The following is an 18,887-nucleotide window of genomic DNA, read 5'->3' on the forward strand; positions in this document are numbered from 1 at the left end:
ATTCTTCCTGTCCACCATTTCACGGGATTTGTTACGATATATATCCTTACTGTCCCAGTTACGTATCCAAAGCGGGCGCCACTCCTCCCAGTCGATAACGGCTAAACCCTTGGCCCCCGGCTCACGTATATATTTCTGAACATCTGCAGGCATTTTTTCGTAGTGCTGAGTGAGACTGGCGAGCTGTGGAAGACCGCCATTCACCGCCCTGCCACCACGCTCGTAGTAAGGATACAAACCCAGTCGCTCCTTATAGAAAATGGTCAGATTCTGTCTCACAAAGCCCTCATTGGGAGACGCCACAAAGTGAAACTGATCCAGGGACAGCGTTACGCCATGTCGTGTGCAGTCCTGCGTTGGAGCGTTCCACACCAGGAGAACCGGCTTCTGGGAATATAGTGGCAATCTTGTCTGCTTTATGTCTGCTGAACAATGGAGCGTCCATAACGTAGTGAGAGTCAGGAGCCAACGGGGCAGCCGTGCAGCTGTGGTGGTGAGAGACTGGAGCACAGCCTGCATGGTTACACTTCGCCTTTTCTCTTCTTTCTCTAAAAGAATGGGGGAAAAGGAGGGAGAGGGAGGGGTTAAAATGCAGTTAATAAATACAGTTGAAAATCTATTCCACATACTGTACAAGTCAATGTGTTTCTGAAAAAAAGGTGTCAGTGGTGACATGTGAAAAAGGAGATTAGAAAAAAGGTGCAGGTGTCAGTGGTGACATGTGAAAAAGGACAAACAGAAGGTGGAGCAGTTTGAAAATAATGTTAACGTCGACCTGGAGATGGACGGTGAGGTGGAGGCAGCTGATTGACTGTCCTGAAGGGAGCAGCCAAAAGAAGGAGGACAGGAAAAGGAAAAAAAAAGAAGACCGGGAAATAGCAGCTTCCAGTACAAATACTGAGAAGGTGTGACTGATGGTTTAACAGGAAGTGCCCAACCACAAACACCTCGCAAACATCCCATCAAAAAAAAAAAAAAAAAAATGTTGCTGGTGATCAACCAGGGTAAGAAGATTTGAAAAAAAAGAAGAAGGTGATGTGTGAGATCATCAGCCTGAGGTGTGTGTCAGCGTGGAGGACCGCTCCACTGCATCAAGCACCAAAGACAAAGTCACTCTTTGTCAGGACTTTATTCAGTAACAATAGCGGAACATGACTAACGACTAATGACTAAATCTGTAGCCTGAAAATAGATTTAAAATAAGAAAATAGAACTGCAACAATCTGTATCCTCACTGAATTAATTCTTACTTCCTCTTCCTTTTTTCTTGCTAACTCACTAATTTCACAAGGTCAATATGAAACTGCAATAATAAGAACTGAGTACAACTATAACTAACTGTTATGGTTTTATCATCTTTTAATATATGTTTTGTCCCTCGTGACTCTTTATAGTTTTTTTAAAGCTAGTAAAGATAGTCTGGTTTTATGGAAATGATTCTCTTTACAATCAGCTGAAGAAGAAAAAGCGGAAGAGGAAGAAGAAATGTTTCTACTCTATATAAGGAAACTCGTCCCAGCATTTAACTTAATCTCATCCTCTTTTCTCATAATTATGCTTTAGAAAAGAGAGGAAAAAACTACTTTTTTAAAAGAAAATTGACAAAAAATAAACATAACACAGAACAGAAATAACACTGTATTTCCACCCACTTATAGACAACCATCGATTATGAAAACAATACGAATTTTATTCTTTTAAAAATCAATATTCTTAGCCAAGAAAATGACTGCCGGTGTTGCCACATATATACAGACTAAATAGACATCTTCATGATCGACTTAGGTTCAACTTTAGTTTATTGTGACACAAACCGAACAATTTTTTCCCTCTTTCCCCCAGACGTGACTAAGTTAGCAGGAAGAGCTGGAGGTTTCATTGAAACCGACAAAGGTACCGAGTTAGCAGCTAACGTGTCTCCTTGTCTTCCCCCGCTTCCTGCCCACACTGACCTGTTCGGAGGAAGCCCACGACACCGGTGTAGTAGTCCACTCATCAAACCACGTTTCCACAGTCCTGCCATGTGAAGAATACCAGCCATAGTCCGTTTAATCCATGTTCGAGTCTGATATTCGCGGCTAGCAACCCGAGGCTAGCACGAAGCTAACAGCGGGGACAGAGACGATGGATGAGAAGGTTGAGCAACAACAGCTCAGCGGCTCTGGAGCTGTCGAGCAGAGGGAGGAGCTGACAAAGAGTGTTGAAATGATGTGTATATACCCGTGGTCTGCAGAAGTCATCAGGAAGAAAAAGTTGAAAACAAAAATAAAATACATTCTCTGTTCTCTGTCATTAATTGTTTTTTTCCCCCTCTGCTGAATTCAAATCTGCTGGTGAAATCTGATTAGAACCAGACCCGGTATTGTCCTAAAATTATCTGAAGAGTTAAACTTCTGAGGCCAGTATTACTGCAGGTAAAGTTGATCTAAAAACAAAGTAAAACTTCGACCTTCATCAATATATTCCCCGTATATTATACGACCTCAGCTCCACCACGGTCCTTTGACACAAAGGTAACATTATGTCACGATAAGCTAAACGTTGTTCAAACCTCTGACTGAGGAACAAACACTTTAGGTTAATTTTTTTACTAAGCATATGTTTGTTTTAAATTGTGTTGTTACATTGTGATGTAAAAACTGTTCTCCATTTTCGGAGTAGTGCAAAAATGGCAACGTTTTTGTTGTTTATGAGGTTCTGTAGAGTTCACTGGAACTTTGGGGAACAGGGGGAGGGTGTTCCTGTTTGGGAATTTCCATCTAAAATGGAATTTTACTTAGATCAGCACCGTTAGTGTGGTTCTCTACGTCAGAGACTTTCTCAGAACACCAACAGTGGACTTAACTGTGTGGCCTTGGGTATTATTACAGTTTAGTGAAAGTAGAATAATCTTGGTGAGACCCTGTTTGGGTCTGTCTGAAGAGAGTGGATTCTCAAACTCCAATTAGCATAGCTAACAATGCTAACAAAGATCTTTGGAGCAAGGTCTGCTAATCCATTTTATATACAGGTTAAATCTAAAGAGTGTATTCAAAACTAACTTTCTTTTTTTTAAATGCGATTTTTCTTTCGTTTTGTTTCAAATGTGAAACATCACAACCGTTACTTTACTGTTTTGTTTTGGTTGCTGTTCCATTTTTCACCACCGTCCTTGATTGTGTGTGCGAGGTAAACAAAAAAGCTGAAAACTTAAACAAAAGACGTTACACGTTTTGGCGTATAATTTTTTTTAATTAAAAAACTGTTGTAATAAATTAAATGTGTGTTTAACACGATATGTCGAAGCTGCAAAGAAAAACAAACAGGATCTCCAGTTAAACTCACTGCTGCTGTTTACACGTGAGCTCCAGAGGTCACCGAGGTCAGACCTGATCTCCTGCAGCCTCTCACCCTTCAGCAGATCCTGTTTCATGCATAATAAAACCAGTCTAGATGGAGTCAAAAACTAATGTGTGCACACAAACTTCGCTGCTCGGTGTTTTTACAAGTGTGACGAGAAAGAACCCATTACTTTTCCCTTGAACGTCTGGAGTTCGGTGAATCACAAAAAGAAAATTAAATGGCAGCAACCAAATTCAGGACTGTCTGGTTCCATCTTGCACACATACCAAAACACACATGCACGCAAACCACAATCTGCCAACGAGGACAAGTCGACAGATTGACATCTTTCTTTACCCCGGCCACTGGTGACCTGCACTGTGTCTGTTCACAAGCCTAAACATCACATGCAGAGGCTCAGCATTAGGCATGTCCACATGAGAACATCACATTTAAATATTGTTGTTGATATTTCAAAAGGTAGTTCAGGGTTCCAGCTGAAAGACAACCACGGGACGGAGTTCACACGGCGGCTCGTGTGAGACGATCCTGGACACGTCGTCAGGCTTCACAAATGACAACTGGGAAATCTACATGGATGCACGGATGGTCCAGCTTTATAATTCCCTGTAACACACCAAAAGGATTTTTTTTAAATCTTAATCAACAAAGAGAACAGTGGTGACTGAGTACCTGGTTTGGTGTCACCGTTTCCTCACCTGAGGTGTGAGATTTCTAAGAACTCTTTTCAGTTTGGCCTTTTTGTGCCCATTCTTTGTCACAATCGTTTCTTCGTAGAACTCATGGGCCAAATCACCGTCTTCATCGAAGAACAAAGAGCTGCAGCAGAGAGAGAAAAAAATGTCAAACAATGCCTTAACATTCATTGATTACATATTTAGAAAGTGGCACTAATAGGTTAATTTACACATTTTTAGTTCCTTATTATTATTATATTGATTTTAAGTTGTTTTTCTTTACCTTCGTCTAGTAAACACGAAGGGTGTTGCGCCGGGGAAACTTCGTACTCTGGCCATCGACTGCTCATCTCCATCTTTGGCTGCATCATCCACACTACCTGAGCCAGAAAAAGGCCAAAATCCTCTGGACTTGGAGCCGCTACCCCCCATCTTCAGCTGCAGCACATTATTTTGTGGGTTACTGGGCGGCCAGCGGTGCTACAGTGTCACTGTTCCAGATGAAGTGAGTTCTGGAAATCTGACTGTGGAGAAATTACACATGAAATAAAGACGGTTAATAAACATAATTTCATTAGAAGTTGCACTTTATAAAAAATAATAATAAAGTGTGTTTTTAAGATAAGAACGTGGAGATGCCGGGGATTGAACCCGGGACCTCATACATGCGAAGCATGCGCTCTACCACTGAGCTACATCCCCTACGTTGATGCTCTTTTATACACAGTCATGAAACCCAATCTGTTATCAGTTGTCATGCTATTGTCGAATAACCTTGGTGACTCGTACTCTGCTGTTAATTAAAAAATATATAATAATAATAAAAACCCAGCTCGACTCTGTGACTACATTTTAGAATTTTTAGAATTATAAAATTCTGGGTTTGATCATTTCGTTTTTAAGTCGTGGATCCTAAACCCACTCAGGTGAACGAAGCAGGCCAGTGACATGATGACACTGCAACTACACTTGAACACACCCATGCCAACGTGAACGTAGCACCGTGTTCTGTTGGTGTCACCAAATGTGATAAACCTCAAATATGTAACTTGTCATCTTGGAGTCTGGAACATTCGATAAGATCTGGGCCCTAGACAAGAAGCAGCAGCAGCAGCTAACCTGGAGCAGCTAACCTGGGGCAGCTAACCTGGGGCAGCTAACGTTGACCGACAGGACAGTGATAACTGATAAACTGTCCGTTAGCCGCAGTTTAAACCTGGTCTGTGTCTGTCACTGTGTCTCCAACACCACCATTAAATCACAGTCTAATCAGTCTGTTAGCAGCATTAGCTGGGTCGTCATGTCCCTGTCTGCTTTACAGCCAAACGAATGCTGCTTTGGCGAAAGGTTATAATGTTAACGGACGTGACAACCCGCGTTAATCGACTCACCACAGTTGAAAACGTAGCCGACGTCGTTTGCTCGAGTCTGACGAGGTTTTTCTCGATGATATTTGTCAAGATAATGTGGGATAATAGCTGAGCCAGTGCTCATAGCACGATCACGGCTAGGCTAGTTGTGTTTGTGCTAACACACGACTCTTTCTCTTCGCTACGGCTACATAAGCGTGTTGTCGCCGCAGACTGGACAGGAGGAGGAATGAACCTGGTGACTCACTCTTCAATCTGGACTGTAAATTCTTAATTTCTCAAATCTTCTTCTATTTAAACCAAAATATGTTCTTTGGTAATGCACCTGAATATGTTTGAGAGGTGAAAGGAAAGGGAAATATATTTATTTAACACATTTTAATTTACTCTACCCTTTTAAGTAGATAAGCGGTTACTAAACGATGTTTCATGTTTCAAAAGAAAATAATTTTAGCCATAAAATAAAAATCTTAATATAGTATTTACAGGAATCCCAATAAAGACCAAATAAACCCCAAAGTATTAGAACCACTTTATTAAATAAACTAAACACAAATGCATTGTTTCACAGTTTTCACTTTCCCAGATCAGTGGTATTGTTTTTAAAAAAAGTGCCACAAAAATAACGATAACTAAATCCACAAAACAAGACAACATTCTAAATAACCACAATGTAGCAGCAGCAGTGTTTCATTTATAAAGAACTGTTTTTAAACATAAACTATTTTATTTCATCTACTTCACATCAGAAGGTGAGGTTGGCCCCAAAGTGTCAGTGCGCTCCGTTGGATCTCTGCAGGTGTCTCGGCATCACCTCTGCTCCTGACTTTATATTTATTTATTATTTAAGCAACACCGTCGTCTGAGGCCTTTCACTTCCTTTTCCACGAACCTGACCGGTGACTCAGGCAGGAGGTTCTCTTTAATACTTAACGACGAGGATCGTTTTTATCCTTCTGAGTCGTCATCCTCACCAGAGCCTGCGTTAGCTTTTCTCTAGCGAGAGCGTAACGCTTCACTATCTGCCGCACGTGCTCTTCTTCTTCACGCTGCAGGAATCGCAGAAAGTTGCACAGCTCCGGAAGGCTGAACGCATCCCACTGTGGAGACAAAGTCATGATACCAGAGAAGATCGTAAAGTTTCAAGACGGATTATTGACAGATTTATTATGTGATTATAATTTCCAAATGTGTCCAGTTTAAAATATTAAAACCCGTCGACACATCACATTCGACAGCAGTTTTACCTCCAGCTCCATCTGATTTTTTTCATTCCCAAAAAATGAAACTGAATTGTCTAAAATCCTTGGTCAAATTTCAGTCAAAATTGTGACTTACATTAATTTCCCCTGAGTTGTTTTCCTTCAAAATCAGACTCAGAGCTTTTTCACTGGGACCAGCGCACAGACGTAAACAGAGCGGGCGTTCGTCGTTGGACAGTTTACGCATGTACACTGCACAAACAGAAAGAAAAAAAGAAAGAATTCAATAATGAAACAAACAATTAAACAAACAGGAGAAAATTCAGCTTCATGAATCCACAGAGACCTTGACTTTGTCTCTCCGTGCGTTCAAACAGTGCAAATTTTGCCGGACTGTCCACGACCATGAACTTTTTGAGCAAAGCCTCGATGACCTCCAGCACCCGCGTTCGGCAGCTGATGTGCAGGTGTTTCGCAGTATCTTTCGGGAGGTAGAACGACGTCCGCCGTGACCTCCTCCTGGTCTGGTGCGCCTCCTCTGGTGTGGAGCAGCAGCTCTGAGCAGGAGGGAGGGAAACTGGTCGGACTAACTGAAAGTGCACCTTGATGAAACCGGTGAAGACGCCGTCTTTTTTCTGCCAGGGGGACAGATGTGCAGGGTTAGAAAGGTCACAAGGTCATTTTGAAAGGCTGTTGACTGAAGACAAAAACAGTCACTCACGACCAGCATGTGGAGATTGGTGTTGATCAGAGAATTGTACTCCTTCACCTTCTGTTGGATCTCTCCAACGCTCAGCTCCCGTTTATCTCTCTGTTCATCCTGGAATCAAAGAATCAACGGTTCCCAGGAACTGTTTAAAACAGCGCACCCAACAAATCCAGCAGCATCTGAACATTTAAAGATCCCACCGTCCGTACAGTCACGGTGGATTCAGACCTTAGGATAGAAAAACGTATACGTATACGCAGTGAAATATTCTTCCAGCTCTGAGCCACGGTCTTGACTGAAGGACGCGTCACCAGGTGATGAAGAGGTCGAGCTTTAGGAGTTTTTTCCTTCGGTGATGTCTCTCAGGGAAATGATCCTGGGAGCAGCTCTTCAACCATTGTTTTCCCCATTCCTCCTCCCACAGTAATAAACCTCACACACATGTAAACGTCCGTCCCACTCCCACTGACATCTGTGTTCATGCTCCTGATGTCACTGCCGTCTGAGAAAAGACATCTGACTCACTCTCCTGATGTCACTGCCGTCTGAGAAAAGTTATTTCTTTAATTATATTTAATAATAGGCAGGAATTGGTTTTAATTTTTTTAAGGTCATTTTAAAAGTGACTAAACTCAAACGTGACCAATAATATTTTTTTAAGGTTGACATTTGCCTTTATCTGACTTAACTAAAACAGACCATTAGTCCTCAGACTCAGAGGCAGTGACTTTAACAGGTTTAGGGTGACGTCATTAAGCTGCCACTCCCCCCCAGAACCTCCCCTCTCTTCACCCCCCACTTTCTCCTCCATTACTATCCCTGTAAGCCTTCACAAAGAGGAGCCAATAAAACCTAACCGAGGACATATGGTGCAGTGAAGCACAGTGGACACTAGTGGGCAGTCTGCCCCATCTGCTCTGACCAGCCCACCCACGCAACATGACACACAGATATATTTGTTTCCGGGACACTTTTTTCTTGTCTTTCAAAATAAAATTATAAAAATTAATTAAAGTATTTTACCACGTTGGTGTCCGTCTCCAGAGCATCGACACAGGAATCAGAAACCGGATGTTCCAGTAAACCTCCGTCTGTGCTGCAGTCCAGCTGGATGAGCGGTCGACAGCGGTGGTGGCAGGTGTAACTGCAGTCTGAAGGGGGTGGAGGAGAGAAAGAGAAAAGTCTTAGATTAATAAAAACATTTGTATATGAGGCCTATCATAACTATAAAAAATAAAAACATTTCATCCTGTATATATTTTTTGCCAAGTAAACCACTGTAAATTGAGACCATAAAAAAGTGACGTCACTTTGATTGGCGGTAAACGCATCATGAGTTCTGTGCCGTGATTGGATGGATTACTCTTATTCTTAGCGCCCTCTGTAGGACGGAGACACTCTCGGTGTTTGGGCGTGGTGGACGCCAGAGACCGTTTTTCCTGCTTGACTGCATTGTTTTCCGACTGCCACATTTGGAGGAGTCGAGATAAAGGAATGAGGAAGATTTTGTGGGGTTGACGCGGGGCCGTTAGTACAGAGGCGGGAAATACAGGACCCCCCCCCCCGACCGTCGTCCTGTCTGGTCCAGATCGGTCGGCCTGCTGCCTGTTTTAGCTTTTTAGGTCAACGCCCCAAGTCAAAAACATGTTGATCTCAGCCCTGTGACGATCATTTCTGTCTTCACTCTGATTGGCTGAGGCTTAATTATTGTTAATTAAATCTTAGGTCTTATCATAAAGTCTGAAGAATAATATGAATGTTGTATCATCCCAGAATGAACTTCTTTTTTTTTTAAATATAACAACGTGACGTGTTGAACCTGTTGAACCCCAGTGGTCACACATGAGCTGTTATCATTATTGGATTCTGACTGATTACATTAGAGCAAAGTGTGGGGCGTGGACTGGACTGGTTTCATTTTTCTCTCCGTCTTTCTGCCCTCTAGTGGAGAACATACTCACTGCTGCAGCGTAAACAGCGTTTGTAGAGACCCCAGATGAACTCCCCACAAAGGTCACACCAGGCAGGATGAGCCTGACTGCAGGGCTGGAAGTGGTGACCGACGCCAGCGCCCCCTGTCTCACAGACGGCTCCCTGCACGCTGACGTTTTCTCCAGACAAGTAGACGGCACGGACGGAGGGCTGACCCGTGCTCACAGAGGCGGGGGCCGCGGGGGCCGGGGGGGCGGCCAGTTCAATGGGATCATTGAGAGTGAGGTCTTTCAGCTCGATCAGCTCGGACTTTGACATGGTCTCCACCGACCGGTCCAGTCAGGAGGAGAGTGGAGCCACGTCAACATCTGAACCTCTGCTCTCTGAGAATGAGAGAAGTGTCGGGTTCTGACGAGATCCGCAGTTTGTGTCTGTGTGGATGAACGGATCGATCCCACAGGTTCCACTTCCACTGGAGTCTTTGGTGGTGGTGGGTGGGGCGGGTGGAAAAGAGACCACAATTATAAAGAGTTCTGCTGTTTATATGTGCAAAATCACACTGTGACAGTTGAGGGTGGGGGTGGGGGGGCAGGGTGACTGGAGCCAATCCCAGCAGTCATTGGGTGAGGGCAGTGTATGGTCTGAACCGTTCACACCAGACATTCACATTGACATTCACACTGACATTCACACTGACATTCACACCAAACGTTAATTTACATCCTGCAGGATTCTGGAGCGTACACAACAGGAACGACCTGGGCATCGAACCTGTGACCTTCTTACTAACTTACTGTTTAAGGCCCTGAGACTCTGATTATATAATTGGTTGTTCATTAAATTATCCTTAATACACTGGAAATATCTTCGTCTTTTTTATTTTTGCAACTGAAAATAAAGTTCGGTTAAACTTGACTAACTTTACTAATTAAAAAAAAACACGCTGAAGGTTAACGTATTTTGTTTTAGTTTACGTAAGACTCTACTTTAAATGTTAAAAAAAAGTGACCTGAACTTTTTCAGCTCTAGGTTAAAGTGTAACTGTTTTGTTTTTCTGAGTTTTGAGATTAAAGTTAGACTTTGGACTTTCCTTTTTTAAAGTTTAATTAAATATTTCACTCTGGTTAAAAGTAAAAACAACCAGATGTCACTGTTTTAGAAAATCTTTGATTTCATTAATAGCAACACCGTACATACAGTATCTGTCCGACAGCGCCACCAACTCTGACCATAATCTCGCTCCAATTGATTTTTCTTTTCTCAAACCTGAAAGAACATTAAAACAAACACTAGATTGTGTGGCTTAGATGAGGTAAAATGATTATCATTTAATTTTAAACATTATTTGCAGAAGTTTATACCTAAACTGAGGATATTTACAGGAACACATTTGGTTTTTTTTCTCCTTTTCTGATGGAATGTGATTCCGATTCCGCCCTGTTTGTTTCGGCTTCATTGTCTCCATGTGAAAGTGCAGTTATGTTCACGGTGACTTGAATGTGAACAGACCGGGGTTCTGTTCCTGCCAAGTGGGTCAACGCCGGGTGCAGTGATTCCCACAGAGAAACAACGGAGTCACCGCAGTGTTCTGAACATTCACTCACAACAGAATCAAACGTTCATCGTTAGTTTCACTTGTTGTTTCCATCTGTCTGTCTGTACTGGGTTTCATTCCCAAGTTCGCAGCGGCAGTGACGGTAATGTAGTCGAACTTTAAAATAATAATAATAATAATAAAAAAAAAATCTCACCTGGTCCAGGTCTCCACTTGGTTTTCCTTCAGTTCATGCAGGATCATCAGTCGACAGATTCACTGAGTTCTGTTTGTTCGCCTGGGATTAACGTTTAATCCTCAATATGTCACTGGACCATCCTGACAGAGAGACACCAGGGGAGGAGGAGGAGGAGGAGGAGGAGGAGGAAGAATGTAGGATTAAAGTACGTCACGCACACACGCGCAGAAAAACACAACCACTAACAAACCGCATATATTAATAATAATAACATAATAAACCTCAACAATAATAACAATAATACCAAAACAATATTTAAATCAATCATATCATTTTATTATATGTTATTTTTTATAAAGTGATAATGATTGATGGTTGATTGGTGTTTGTTATAGGTGTAACATGTAAATCGGTTTGTCGACCCTGCATCAAGCAACTATAAAGCCATTTGTAATTATAATCATTTAAATAGAACATTTTAACATTTTTTGAGTAACAAAAAACTAGTGTATTTTAGATTCAGAGCTCGTGCTGTGACGTGTAGCTCTAAAAAAAAGTATTAATTTTATTAACAAATTTGTAAACAAATGAATCCTTCCTTCCGCTAGTTTCCAAATTTGACTTTAATCATGACTACTTTCCCGGACTATCCACGTCATACATCGGTCAAGTAAAAAAAAAATAATAATGGAAACTGAAGTTTCAAAATAAAACCACGCAGACGTTTTTGAATTCACAGAAGACGATAACTGGGAACTAAATCAACTATTCACCACAGGAAAAGTTGCGATTTGATCAATAAAAAATATAATATTTCAATTAAATGAAAGTTGCGATTTGATCATTAAAAAATATAATATTTCAATTAAATCATATTCTCTTTTCAGTAATGGTTGGACATTGATTTGTTGTAACCTTTGTGTACAGATCGTTTATTTTGAAACAAACAGGAAGTTACCTTGTTATGCCCGTGGCACTGTGTAACAACGAAGACTGATTGATTGCAGAAGTACAGATGTTTTCCTGCGTCTGTCAGACAACGTTATGTGTCATTTTTGTCACATTAACATTCGCGTTCAGCCTTTAACTACACTCTGTTTTTACATAAAGAGGAACTACGAAAAAAAGCATTTTCTCTCATCTACCTTCACTTCCGCTTTGGTTTAACTCCGACTCCGAGAGTTCATCCTGGGTAACAGCGCCTTTATTTTCTAATCATGGTTCAAAACAAAGAACCCGAGCCGGAACCAAGGATCTACGGCTGTACCCGGACAGTTTCTTCGGTTCTGACCCACTTTATCTGCATTGCCTTCAGTCTTTGCATTACATTTCTGAGTGGACCGGGTTCCAGTGAGTGACAGCGGCTTACACTCACAGTCATTGAGAATCATCTCATTGGTTGTTGTTTTTCTTTCTTTGTCGTTTGTTTGTTTCATTTATTTGTTTTATTGTCCTACAGGTTTGTTTTCCTGGCATCCCTTCTTCATGACGCTAGCTGTAAGTTTTATTTATTTATTTTTTATGTAGAAACTTTATGAATTGTTGTTGCTGTGTTTTTTTCCTTCTTCTTGATGAGGATAAAAACATCTCTTCTGGTCCTTCACAGAAAAAAATATCAACCCATTAAACTGGATGCAGTTCTTGCTAAGTGCTAGTAGTATTTTCAACTTTCCTTCTTCTTGATGAAGATAAAAACATCTCCTCTGGTTCTTCACAGAAACAAATATCTTGCTAAGTGCTAGTAGTATTTTCAAATGGGTTAAAGTATTTTCTGGACTACATGAAGGCCAGTAAAACACGTGCAATAATTGTCGCTGTCTATACCTTTATTTTAAAATATTTTTGCTGATTTAAAAAACAAAACAAAACGTCAGCATGTTGCATTTTCAGTCATCACCAAACCAAAAGCGTCGACTCATCTGACCATAACATACTGCCGGTTTGGCAATAAACAAAGTAAACATTTAAACGACTGCAGTACAGACGAGTGTCACAACCTTTACTAGGAATAAAGTTTATAATGTGTGTGTTCACAGTCCACTGCTTTATTTATTTTTCTGTTGCTCCAGTTCTTTTGAATGGAGACCACAAATAGAAACACGATTAGCGGCGTATTATCACCACATGACCCGTTTCCTCTTCCTGTCTCCAGTTCTCATTCTTCATGACGGAGGCCATTCTCGTCTTCTCCCCTCACGGCTCGCTGATCAAATGCTTCCCACACAAGTTTAAAGTCCGTGTCCACTGGATCCTGCAGGGTCTGTGCGTGTCCTGCGCGGCCCTGGGCGTGGCGGCCATCTTCTACAACAAACACCTGAATGGAAAAGCCCACTTCACCTCCTGGCACGGTCTCCTGGGCCTGGTGACGGTGTGTGTGGTCGTGCTGCAGTCTCTGCTAGCTCTGCCGCTCATCTACCACTCCCTGGCTAAAGGCTGGTCACTGGCCAAACTCAAACGCTACCACGCCGCGTCGGGAATCGTTACGTACCTGCTGGGCTGCGTCAGCCTCCTCCTCGGCCTCTGCTCCACCTGGTTCACCTCCTCTGTCAGCGGATACACCTGGTACCTGTCGGCACTCTGCCCGGCCATCAGCTCCCTCATCATCATGAACCAGGTCACCAGAGCCTACATGGCCAGGAAACGGTTTCAGTCCTGACGTCAGACACGGTCCTGGGACTGAGAAAATGTGTTCATCTCAGAGACTTCAGTTTTGATTTGATTACAAGTCCAGTATGAACAAAAATAATCATTTCACCGTGTACATATATAAACATGACTGATGCCACCACTGAGCACAGACCTGGGGTCACTGACCTGACCCGGCTCACTCACCATATTACCAAACATTTAGGTTCAGACTCTTTCCTTATTTAAGATTTTCAGTATTTTAATTCTGTACGTTTTTGAATTTGTCAAACATTTAAAATAAAGGAAAAATGATTGAGAAATTGTCACCTGGTGTTTATGAACGTGTGATTCCTGGTGTAATTACATGGTTTGATGAGAAGAGGGTGCTACATGAAAAATATTCCCTTGACTCAGATAATCAAATAATCAGAGCTGGTGAAGACGATCTTTCTGAGCGTCTTTCTTCAATTCCTGCCAGTACAGCAGTGTTGTGTTTCAACTAAACAGGTCGAGATTTTAGTCAATTATGAGGTCATTTAAACAAGAAGATTATTATATTTCATTACATATTTAAAGGAATTCTTTTTAAAATACCATTTCCCTCAACCTTTAAATAACTGGTACCCACTTACACTCCTATAGTGTTTTATTGTTAAAATAACATTGATAACACAGTCATATTCTGCTTCCTTCTAGACTTCGTTTCAGAAACTCTCACTGGATAAGTCGTCAGTGGGTCAATCAGAACAAATGTAAAAAATAAAATGCTTACAAAAAAACACACTTTACATAAATAAATACATTTTAGACTTGCAATAACAAAGAAGAAAATGCCACGTGAGAGAACATAAGGTTATAAAAACATATTTTAGAAAATAAAACAAATAAATCCTGTAAATCAGGAGCGACTAGAATAAGAAACGACGTTTTTTCATTTAAAGTATGGTCAAGTCCCAAAATGAAATGTTCAGTTTTTTTGCCAAAGGACTGAAGTGAGAGAACGGTCACGTGGTCAGATTTACTTTTAAAGCAGGCAGGAACCAGCTCCACCTTCGAATTCAAACAAGTTTTCAAAGCATGCTAGAAAAAGAAAAAAAAACACAGATGTCTGTGATGATCCATCAGCTGCAGCTAGAATGTTCTGGAAAAACAAAAAAGAACAAAAAAAAAAAAGCCTGGAGAGAATCAGACTGTAGCCCCATGAAAAAAAACCCCATCTCTACATCAACACGTGTCTCATATCGTAGTGAATGACTGGAATGATGTCGTCTCTAAACCCTAAAACCTTGAGGTACAACACGGAAACACAAGCAGCACACAGCAGGTGTATCGACAGTGACCGACACCAACTGCACCGCACCGCCACCGCACCGCCACCGCACCGCACTCAGGCCCTACAGCTACCGTATCATGGCACCGTCAGTTTGCTAAGGCCAACGAGGTTCAGCCAAAGTCACTGGTGGTTGTAGTCAAGTCGCGTCTGTGTGGACTTGAGTATTTTCACACTCTCACACACACACCCACACACACTCTCTCTCTCTCACACACACACACACACACCCACACACACTCTCTCTCTCTCACACACACCCACACACACTCTCTCTCTCACACACACACACACACACACCCACACACACTCTCTCTCTCTCACACACACCCACACACACTCTCTCTCTCACACACACCCACACACACTCTCTCTCTCACACACACCCACACACACTCTCTCTCTCTCACACACACACACACACACCCACACACACTCTCTCTCTCACACACACACACACACACACACCCACACACACTCTCTCTCTCTCACACACACACACACACACACACACACCCACACACACTCTCTCTCTCTCACACACACACACACACACACACCCACACACACTCTCTCTCTCTCACACACACCCACACACACTCTCTCTCTCACACACACCCACACACACTCTCTCTCTCTCACACACACACACACACCCACACACACTCTCTCTCTCTCACACACACCCACACACACTCTCTCTCTCTCACACACACACACACACCCACACACACTCTCTCTCTCACACACACACACACACCCACACACACTCTCTCTCTCACACACACCCACACACACTCTCTCTCTCTCACACACACACACACACCCACACACACTCTCTCTCTCTCACACACACACACACACACCCACACACACTCTCTCTCTCTCACACACACCCACACACACTCTCTCTCTCTCACACACACCCACACACACTCTCTCTCTCACACACACACACACACCCACACACACTCTCTCTCTCTCACACACACACACACACACGGCCTGTACAAATGTAATGGTCTTCTACAGTTTAGGTAACAGTTTTCTGAAGAAACCTGTAGTATAAATGTGTGTAGTTTAAGTCACTGATGTCATTCAGAACAATGGTTAGGACACTTGAGGAAAAAAAACAAAACCCAACAACCCAGCAGCGATGGACGGGCTTTAGCAGACGAGTTAGCCGCCATGTTTGTCTCATGTGGCCCTTATATTTAGTCTAAACGCTAAAAAAAATGCTTCAGACTTGTTTGGTGAAGTCGTCAACTCTTTGAATGCTCAGTAGTTCTTTCTTCCAACAGGCTTTTGAAAGAAATATAAAATGCCCCTATTTTTTTTTTTTTTAATTAAGGCTGAAATGAAAAAGCACAGTCTGAATCCATGTCCCGGCCCGAGAGAACTGAAGGCTACCACGAAGTACATTCATTAGAATAAACTAGAAAAATTCCAACAGAAACGTGTTTGCTCCAGGTTTCTGCCAGGTTTGTGTCTCCGTCCTCGTCCTCGTCCTCGTCGTGACTAAAAAATTAACCTTCAACGACCAACGTCTACACACGGCACAGTATCGACTTGGGAACAGAGATAATCGTACGAGTGCTATGTACAAAATATGAACAAGTACAGCATCACATGACGTAACACTTCAGACAGAGGTCACCAAGATGTCTACCAAACAGCTAACGGCTAATATACGCTCTCAAAGTCTCAACAGTTTTGATGTAGACAAAAAGCTTCGAAGGATTTTCTCTAAATATATTCCTCATCTGGAGCTTGGAAATGAAAGTGACTGACGATATCAGAGCCGCTCTGATTTAAACACTCCAGCGCTTCGCAGCAATATATCAGGAGAAAATCCAACAGTTTAATCCGAGGTTATTCCGTCTGAATAACTGTAGAAATGTAAGTGACTGGCTGCACCGTGAGGCCTGCATACAAATGAAGGGCAGGCCGTGCACGGGAAAAAAAAAAAAAAAAAAAAGCTACCTACAGCTTCATCTGGTCCCCGCGTGACAAACCGCTGCTCTGACGCTCCGGGTGAAGTCTGGGATGTTCAGCATTAGGATTTGTTACCGACTTTAACAAACTCAGAGGTTTTACTGTATTTACACGTCACATCACAGTCACTGCCGTCTGCACAGGAACCTCAACACAGAGACCATCGCAGGACCGGGACCTTCACGTTATTCTGGGTCGTCTCACTTCTCACTTACATTGAATCAAACGTTCAAAAATGTTGAGGAGAATCTGGTCGACACAGACCAGGGGGTGGATAACAACGTCCACCTACGAACTGTGAAGTGGATTTTTGGGGGGAGGATCTGGGGGAGAGGGAGGGTGTGGGTGAACTTTGTCTCTCACCTGAACCAACATTTTTTAGTGACGACTCTACCCTCCTTCACACGTCTCAGGCAGAACAAATGTGAGGGTCTAACTACTGTGGCCTCAGATCAAGTTTGGGTCGAACACGTGACCCCTCTGTCCTGTGATATTCACTAAATCGTAATGTAATTACTCCCATTCCTAATGAACTCGTTAGCCATGAAAACAGGAAACCACATCCTCTCTACTGTCCCGTCACCTCTATGACATCATCGTCGGAGCTGCCGCCGTTCTCCATACTCTGATGTCCGCCTGGTTGGGTCAGCGCTGCCCCCAACAGGCTGGAGTTAGGGTTGTTGTAAGAGCAGAGGAAGTTGGATGAATTAGAGGTGGGGTTAAGCACAGGGAAACCCCCCGACCCCGAGAGAAGAGAGGAGGGAAACATCCTGGACTCGGAGAGCAGCGGCTGACTGTAGCTGAGGGGGTAACCTGTGCCGAGCAGACCAGACATGCTGGGGTTCATCAGGTACGGGGGCAGAGAGGACGAAGTTGTTGCCGTGGATGTGGACGACAGAGGAGTGGTGTTGGACGCGGAGGAGAAGACGGTGGACAGGGAGGAGGAGGAAGGAGCGGCGAGGTGTCCGTTCCCAGCGGCGGTCGCTCTCAGCAGGTCGGAGCCTGCGGACGGGAGGATAGTCTGAAGGTCGGCCAGCGTTTGTCCTGGTGTCTGCAGGAACGACGAGCCGCTACTGCCCCCCAACAGCAGTGGGTGATTCATGGCTCCCAGATTACCCAGCAGTGGGGGAGAGTTCATTCCCACGGGAGAAAAACCGAGGCCGCTGGAGCCCATGGTGAAGCCAGGAAAATGTGACGCTGTCACCGAGGAGCGTTTGGTTCCCACCTGAACACCGGCCTGACTCTCAGTACTTTTGCGTTTGGTGCCGTGCATCTCTAGCGTGGAGGCCAGCAGCGAGTCGCCGAGCTGCCCGCTCAGATCGAGACTCTGATTCTTTTGTGAACTGCCTCTATCTCCATGCGGCACAACTGATAAGAGCGCCGGCGACAACAAATCGTTGCCCGCGTTACCGACTGCGTCTCCCGAGGATGAACCAAAGCGCCCGAGTTCTCTGAAAATGTCAGAGCCCAGAGGAGAGGAAGGCTGCTGCTCGCTGTTGGGGGAGCGCTGTTGTTGATCCACCGGAGAAGAACAGCCGTTGGTTATTGGATGGATGAGGGAACCCTGGGCGTCTGTGAGAACGAGAAATTCAGATGTAAAAATTCAGAGGAAAAAAACCAAACAATTCTATAAAGCTGCCTGAGTTTGTGGCAGGTACGGCTGACCCAGTTGATACTAGTATCCCCTGAACAATGTAATAATAATTCAAACTAATGTTGCTCCTTCATGAACAATGTAATAATAATTCAAAAGAAAACTAATGTTGCTCCGACAGTTCTGACGCCTGATTTACATGTTTTACTAAACTAATTAATACAAAACAAAAAAAGAAAATCTTAAACCAAGTCTTGCTCCTGTCCCTTGTGTTAAACCAGCTCCAAACTGCTGACGTTGTTGACCTAGTTAAATAAACTACCCCTGAAGGTAGTAATGAGACACTTTACTGCAGCAGGACAACAACACCGGCTG

At 43.1% G+C, this 18,887-nt stretch overlaps 5 protein-coding genes, 1 long non-coding RNA gene and 1 other non-coding gene across 13 annotated transcripts in view; 2 read left to right on the forward strand and 5 right to left on the reverse strand.

Annotated features, from left to right (window-relative positions):
* hyal2b (hyaluronidase 2b) overlaps window positions 1-2,496 on the reverse strand; it is a 4,810-nt gene extending 2,314 nt beyond the window's left edge. Inside the window, 2 exon segments of the mRNA XM_025060379.1 lie at window positions 3-548; window positions 1,953-2,496. Coding sequence (XP_024916147.1) covers window positions 3-519 — 517 coding nt within the window. The 5' untranslated portion in view covers window positions 520-548; window positions 1,953-2,496.
* LOC112487772 (uncharacterized) lies at window positions 522-983 on the forward strand. The gene is made up of 2 exons (XR_003051184.1): window positions 522-659; window positions 706-983. It is a non-coding gene; the product is annotated as an uncharacterized LOC112487772 (long non-coding RNA).
* Window positions 2,497-3,193: 697 nt separating the features above from the next.
* On the reverse strand, window positions 3,194-5,571 carry tusc2b (tumor suppressor 2, mitochondrial calcium regulator b). The gene is made up of 4 exons (XM_008319788.3): window positions 5,411-5,571; window positions 4,303-4,543; window positions 4,041-4,161; window positions 3,194-3,948 (listed from the first exon to the last, which is right to left on the reverse strand). The coding sequence occupies exons 2-4, from the start codon at window positions 4,449-4,451 to the stop codon at window positions 3,883-3,885; spliced, it is 336 nt and encodes a 111-aa protein (XP_008318010.1). The 5' UTR covers window positions 4,452-4,543; window positions 5,411-5,571; the 3' UTR covers window positions 3,194-3,882.
* trnaa-cgc (transfer RNA alanine (anticodon CGC)) lies at window positions 4,650-4,721 on the reverse strand. Its single transcript has one exon. It is a non-coding gene; the product is annotated as a tRNA-Ala (tRNA).
* Window positions 5,572-5,909: 338 nt separating the features above from the next.
* On the reverse strand, window positions 5,910-12,029 carry rassf1 (Ras association domain family member 1). Of its 3 annotated transcripts, XM_008319790.3 has the most exons (8): window positions 11,924-12,029; window positions 10,984-11,105; window positions 9,262-9,711; window positions 8,324-8,451; window positions 7,313-7,411; window positions 6,938-7,226; window positions 6,728-6,843; window positions 5,910-6,489 (listed from the first exon to the last, which is right to left on the reverse strand). In XM_008319790.3, the coding sequence occupies exons 3-8, from the start codon at window positions 9,548-9,550 to the stop codon at window positions 6,319-6,321; spliced, it is 1,092 nt and encodes a 363-aa protein (XP_008318012.1). In that variant the 5' UTR covers window positions 9,551-9,711; window positions 10,984-11,105; window positions 11,924-12,029; the 3' UTR covers window positions 5,910-6,318. The 3 variants fall into 3 exon arrangements, with proteins under 3 accessions (XP_008318012.1, XP_024916150.1, XP_024916149.1); XM_025060382.1 differs by lacking the exon at window positions 9,262-9,711; XM_025060381.1 differs by lacking the exons at window positions 9,262-9,711; window positions 11,924-12,029 and having other exon boundaries at window positions 10,984-11,125.
* Window positions 12,030-12,134: 105 nt separating this feature from the next.
* Window positions 12,135-14,804, forward strand: cyb561d2 (cytochrome b561 family, member D2). Its single transcript, XM_008319792.3, has 3 exons — window positions 12,135-12,315; window positions 12,425-12,462; window positions 13,118-14,804. Exons 1-3 carry the CDS (start codon window positions 12,183-12,185, stop codon window positions 13,619-13,621), a joined length of 675 nt encoding a protein of 224 aa, XP_008318014.1. The 5' UTR covers window positions 12,135-12,182; the 3' UTR covers window positions 13,622-14,804.
* A 1,069-nt stretch (window positions 14,805-15,873) lies between these two features.
* Window positions 15,874-18,887, reverse strand: part of rad54l2 (RAD54 like 2) — an 11,175-nt gene continuing 8,161 nt past the window's right edge. For 3 of the 5 annotated variants that reach the window (XM_025060368.1, XM_008319793.3, XM_025060367.1), the window contains exon 21: window positions 17,487-18,490. In XM_025060368.1, coding sequence (XP_024916136.1) covers window positions 17,487-18,490 — 1,004 coding nt within the window. Of the gene's footprint in view, window positions 18,491-18,887 lie in introns of all 5 variants that reach the window. The other 2 variants (XM_025060369.1, XM_025060370.1) reach the window with 1 other exon arrangement.

Source organism: Cynoglossus semilaevis, chromosome 11, assembly GCF_000523025.1.
Source record: "Cynoglossus semilaevis isolate Cse_v1.0 chromosome 11, Cse_v1.0, whole genome shotgun sequence".
Classification (NCBI taxonomy): domain Eukaryota; kingdom Metazoa; phylum Chordata; class Actinopteri; order Pleuronectiformes; family Cynoglossidae; genus Cynoglossus; species Cynoglossus semilaevis.